Here is a 6000-nt window from a genome sequence, read left to right as displayed (position 1 = left end):
GAGTAAATCGATCCCTTTACTCCTGCGATACTCTCCCTAGATTTTAGAGGGAGTACAGGCATATTTTCGGCTCCTAATATTTAACGTTAAATAAAGGCGCGGGGCCTATAAACCTCAGAAGAAGTACTTTATTAGCAATATGTTAATTAGTCTAATACTAATTTTAATTTCTCGTGCAAATATGTAACGTCAACATTTTTTACTAAAAAGTTCTTATAGTGTAAAAAAAGGCAAGGAAAGGCATGGAAAAGGCAAAGTAAACATACTTCGAAATCCGAAGGAACGAAGCATTTAGTTAAGGGAAAATGAGTCATCCACCCATTCGTAGCACTTGCTACAAAAGAAACCCATACGGATTCCTCGAAAGAAAAGCCTCGCAGTTGAAGAAAAATTCGTTCTGGTCCAATTGGGTGGATGTCTCATTTTGCCTTAATCAATTACTTCTCTCCACCTTGCTGGTTTCCGCAGAACTATTATGTCAAACCAATCACTTATTCGGTAAAGTTCCTATTACTTCATTAACATGCTGTTGTTACATGAGGGGGGAAGTGGTTCTTGTGGGGAAGGAGGAAAGGCTAGCACTATTTTCTGCAACCCGTACGGGAGCACGGCTCAGCGCCAGCAGGGTGCCGGAGTTGGGATTGAAAGAGAGAGAGGGTAGGCGGGAGGAAGGTAGAGGGTCGTCCAAGCAGCATGAAAACGCATAACAGTTGTCCCTCTTTCTCTCTTTTCTCTTTGTTTCTACTCAGCCGGGATAATCTGGCACCTAATATTTCCACTGCGCGCGGTCCGAGGGCAAATTGCTTCACTGCAAGACAGCTGCTGCCTTCGCGACCGCTTCACTGCGGAGCGCAGACGGCTTCATCGCCAATCTCTCGCATACGCTAATACTGACCTTTCTTCTGAGCCATTACATGTACTGAAAGTCTGTTTTTCTTATAAGTAACACACCGACGCAGCGGCCATGAACATAGAGAAATATATTGGAATGATTCGAGACTCACATTAAGTAATCACTATTTGTGCTCGATCCAATTCAAACAAAAACAATGAAGACAGTGGGCTGTGACACTTGCGGAACTATTCAAATCTCTTGCGCTGCGGTTGCGACGTCGAAATGTGCATGTTTGGCAATATACTTATTTCAAATATGCCGCGAAACGAAAGACGCGTGCTGCACGAGGGGGGATTTCTCCAAAAGCGGCCGAATCGTGGCGGACCGACCACTGCGCGTCGGCAACTATGTGCCGCGCCTCGCGCATGCGCTTTGTTTTCCGTCCGGCCGAGCCCGTCGGTTGCGGAGCTCCGTGATGTGTCGGTCGGGGATGCGAGCTTCGCGTCTTATCGGCCTTGTTCCTCGGCCAAATTGACGCAAGTGAAGCTGCGAAGCAAAACCGACGAAGCACCACGCTCGTCGTGCTCTGGACGTCGTTCCAGGGGCACGCCGCGACGCGACGGACTTTTTGAACGATCAAGCTGGACTAACACCTAGGAAGCCCTGGCTTCTCCGCTACACCAGGTAAAATGCGGTAGCGCTGGCGATAAGCCTGGCCGGACGGAACGCGTCTGGCTCCCTCTTCACGGCGCCTCGCGGCCGATGACAGTCGTGCAAACGGACGCCCCATGGGATCCCGTCTCGCTAGGACCGCGTGCATACCGATACAGGCAGCGACACGGTCCCAAGTTGCGTGTTGCCGTGCTATCGATTCACCGACCACTGCTGAGTGTCGTGCGTTATTTCGACTTAGGCTTATCCTTCGAGTACGCGTCCCGCGACGGAAGTGCCGTTGCCAAAATTAGCGGCCAGGAGGCTTTATATTCGGGGCACCCGGCCTCCCCGATTCGGCTGGAACCCGTGGCAGGACCGGCGGTCGCTACTTTAGGGGCGCTCCTCCGCTGCGAACCGCGGTTGTCCGACCTCGACGGATGCGTAGTGAGCCAGCCAGCGTCCGACCGTCGTTGTATCGATTGTCTTACGCGAGTAACGTAAGCTCGCGTCGGGGATCCCCGGGCAAAGCGAGATATATCTCCCTCGGCCGGGCCGTTGCGTCCGGGCGTTTTGTTTCTAGTTTTATCAAGGGCATCCCCACGTCTCTTCTCCGGTGATGTGACGTGCGCGGGCCACTTAGGCAGCGTCTCGTTGCGTTGACAGGTCGATGCGGCCTCGATCATAAACGCATTGCGCTGTCAAATGAACCGCACTTGTGGAGCTCGTTTTGTGGGCGGGGCCGCGCGGTTTGAAGAATGCGAGAGCAACGTGCTAGCCGGAGTGGCGTTCCGTTCGACGGCTGGGCTGTCTGCTCCGGCGCCAAACGTAAACAAAAATGAACAAAATAGCCTGACCAGCTGTGCAGTTAAGGCGTGAGGCATAATGGATGGCGTGGAACTGCTTTCTTTCTGTGCGTGCGTATTCGTTTGATCAGCCGTCCGGCTAGATCGAAGAGATATGGAAGTCATGGCAACGTCATCGCTGATGAGGTCAGCAATCTGATCGCCGCTGAATCAGTTCCGCGTGAATCGGAAGCCGCTTAGCTGGCCGAATTCTGGACCTCGCCTGTTTTGTTAGAACCGGAAAGCCTGTCCTCGTGAACCGTCTTGTTCTGAAGAGGAACACTTCGGTAAATCGTCAGTTAAGTGCATTGCGTGCTTGAAACAACTGCGGAGTTTCGTAAAGAGGCTTTTTCTTTATTATTTAAACGTATTGGTGAATGTCGTCTGTTGTGGGCTCTGGTTCATCGTTTTCATGAAAAGTATCGGCTGGTAACGCCCAACAGAGGGTGTATCGGCAAGCTATCACGCCGTGGCTGTATGCGCATTCACTGTGAAAGCCGTACACATTGCCGCATAATCTTTTTTACAAGCGCAACTACGGCATGTTATGCCCTTTCTTTGTTTATTGCCTCGTTGTTCTTTTTGTTGTCAATTGAAATGCAGCAATCAAAACCATAAACCGCGGAAATTAATATGAATATAACCAATTACAGGTACCACTAGCGTAAATTTGGTATGTAACACTTGGCAAAATAGCCAGTAGTTAGATAGTGGGTTGTACTTGCAGAACTGTGAGATATGAAAAAGTTTTCGGACGGCACGAAAGTTAAAACAAAAATGTGATAAATCAAATGCTTCAGCAGTAATAGAAACCTTTGTGGCTGTCTTACGTCTGATATATGCCGCATTTTGCCATTTAACTACAGTGTTAGAGGACTTTTGGGAAGCTGATACATATCCGCAAGCACTTTGCACCCTGTGCAATGCTGTGACGTATGTGTAATGTAGTGTTTTGTGCTGACACTTGTGTTTGCAATTGCCTTTCCTAAAAAAATTACGATTCTTTGAAATGCATGGCAGATTTGGCAGCCACTTTCATTGCTTTGGGATGAAATTGAGCATAGTCATGATGCTCCATAACAGTAATTATGGAGTGTGTAGAGTGTAGTTAAGATTGCAGCACATATATAGTATAAATCATGTGAATCCAATATTTTTTACCATCTGTCAATATACAATACATAGACCTCTTTTCTGGATAATGTGCTCTGGATAATGTGCATTGATGGTGCTTTGCCAAAAATAATAATGTCACTTGCTTGTGGTATTCGCCACACACGTTAGCTGCTTTTGGTTGTGCTCCAGTTCGTGAAGAATTTCCTTGCTTTTTAGTTAACTTGTTTGTTGCTTTATTGGGTTACATGCAACTTGTGCCACATGTGGTGAAGATGAACCAATGCTTACTGCCATTTACATCGGTGAAGATATACGTTCCAGCCTTCGTTATAAGCATTTACTTTGCTTGCAAAGTGTGTTACCTTGGCTAAACATTTAGTCTTGTTAATTCAGATGGAATTTCATGGCTTAACAATTGGTATTAAAGTTATTAAAGGGCGCACATATAATCCGATTATGTGGCATACTGTGAATGCCTCACTGAGTGTTAATGAACTGGCACGAAGCTTACAAGCAGGGCCATTGTTGTGGTCAACCTTTACGCTTTAGTGGCTCTGTGGTACACTTTTATAAATAGTTTTTTTTAAGATGCCACTAAACAACAGACATGATCATACTGAGCTTAACGACACCCTTTATGGTGCAAGATGGAAGAAGTAAAGGTGCTGTTCAGAGCATGTGTACTTGCAAGGCACGTGGGCTGAAAGTTTAATAGCTTACTCTAACCTTGTGTTTCATCACATAGCAACAAAAATTCTAGTTGCTGCAATTCTTGCAGTTCCATATGCATTTACTTTGCGTAAAAAGTGTGTGTTGCATTACTTGAAGTGTCATTTTATAATTGTAGATTAAACTTCATATTGTAACTGTTGGTCTGAACGTTACTGAACAAGGAACACATAATATATTCCAATTGTTACATAAACTCTAATAGGCTGAACGGACGTCATTCTGCTTGTTCTTCCATGCTCGACAGGAGAGTCAGGCCCCCGCAATGGCGCCGACGACGATTGAGACGGTCACGGTCGTCAGGCCGCTGAAGGTGAGTCATGACTGGCTGTGTCCTTTCCTCTTCCAGATAATGAGGTGGTACAGGGAATGTACCAACAGATTCGCTGTGTAGGTGCTTGGCATGGTTACACAATTAGTACTGCTCACAGGGTGTGCAGCTGAAGGCATAGGTTGTATTTCTTGCAGGTAGCAAAACTATCACGTTGAGTTGGCTGATGTTCCATAAGTGTGTGGCTGCTGGCAACATTGTATTCAAGAAATGACAGCATGTGGATGTTATGACACGTGATGAATGCGAGAACTTTCTAGTTGTGGGGCAATTACACATTGTCATTAAATGTGTTTGCAGCACATATCAACTCGGAACAGCATCACCTTGACGTACATGTTAATTCTTTTTCGTAATGGTATTATAAAACTAGATATGACTCCTTGCTCATGCATCTTTCTCTGTAATCATAATTCTTTTTATCTTCATATTCTTTTTGGGACTTTTTCTTGCTTCTGTATTATATTTCATCTCTACATTATTGTCAGAGGTAAACCCTTTGCCTCTAGACGTGTAATCTGAAATCTCTAATTGTGGGAGATGTCAGCACATTAGCAAATCTTTTATCCAGTTTATATATAAGCTTGATGAATTCCTTTAGCTAAGAGTTGTCATTTTACCAGATCAGAGAACTTTTGTGAAGGCAGTGATATCTCCATCTCGCAACATGGCTGTGTAAAAAGAACACTCGTGAGTGATATTGTTTCAGCGTGGTTATCGGTGCGATAGAGGTGAGAAATCTTCTCCCATGTCACGTAGAGCATAGGTGTTTATATCTTCTATGCATATCTAAACTGCTAATGCAAGAGAGCAAAGCATCATTCATTCCAAGACCCAATTCCTGCATGAACTTAAGAACAAATTGAGCATGTGTTGGAGCAATTTCTTTTTCTCGTGTGAGTTATGTTTCTTGTGTAGGCAGTGGATGAGGTAATATGCGATTGAAGTGTAGCTCCTTCCTACATTTTGCTTTACTGTAGCTGTCAATGTTTTTAGGTTCTCTGTCATCATATAGCCCTTAGTGTGTCTTCCCAGTATTCAGTTCAGCATTAGTGGCTATGGGTAATAACAGCCAGTAGTATTGAAGCCAAAATTATGGTTACATTTTACGTACAATTATGAGCACATTTTCGGGATGTGTTCTTGCAGGTTGTAACTGTTATTTCAGTATTTGTTTGGCTATGCTGCTTATGGCGTCACTGATTTCATGTGCACATAGGGCATTATCAATTTCTTGCATGTTTTATTCCCATCACATAGAAATCGCAAAGCTATCTGTACAGTAGAATCGTTTCTTCCTTCTTTGAACTTGTAGTTAGCTTGCTGAAATTGTCTGAGGCTCCATTTTTGCTTGCTCATGTATGACGAAAAGGCAACCTATTCACTGCTTCATCATTGCTAAGCATGGTGGTTATATAATGACACCCTTTGTGCAAACATCTTACATTCCTGTAGAAGCTAGTAACTAGGGCCCTCTGTTTCCTGTAGCTTGC

At 45.0% G+C, this 6000-nt stretch overlaps 1 protein-coding gene across 1 annotated transcript in view; it reads left to right on the top strand.

Moving 5' to 3' along the window:
* Positions 1 to 1290: 1290 nt before the first annotated feature.
* The window catches only part of LOC126525178 (transmembrane protein 47), a 110627-nt gene continuing 105917 nt past the window's right edge, over positions 1291 to 6000 (top strand). Inside the window, exons 1-2 of the mRNA XM_050173231.3 lie at positions 1291 to 1519; positions 4424 to 4489. Of these exons, the coding sequence (XP_050029188.1) occupies positions 4442 to 4489 (48 nt within the window). The 5' untranslated portion in view covers positions 1291 to 1519; positions 4424 to 4441. The remainder of the gene's footprint in view (positions 1520 to 4423; positions 4490 to 6000) is intronic.

Source organism: Dermacentor andersoni, chromosome 3 (genome assembly GCF_023375885.2).
Source record: "Dermacentor andersoni chromosome 3, qqDerAnde1_hic_scaffold, whole genome shotgun sequence".
In the NCBI taxonomy this organism is placed as follows: Eukaryota; Metazoa; Arthropoda; class Arachnida; order Ixodida; family Ixodidae; genus Dermacentor; species Dermacentor andersoni.
This window is presented reverse-complemented; position numbering and strand designations above follow the sequence as displayed.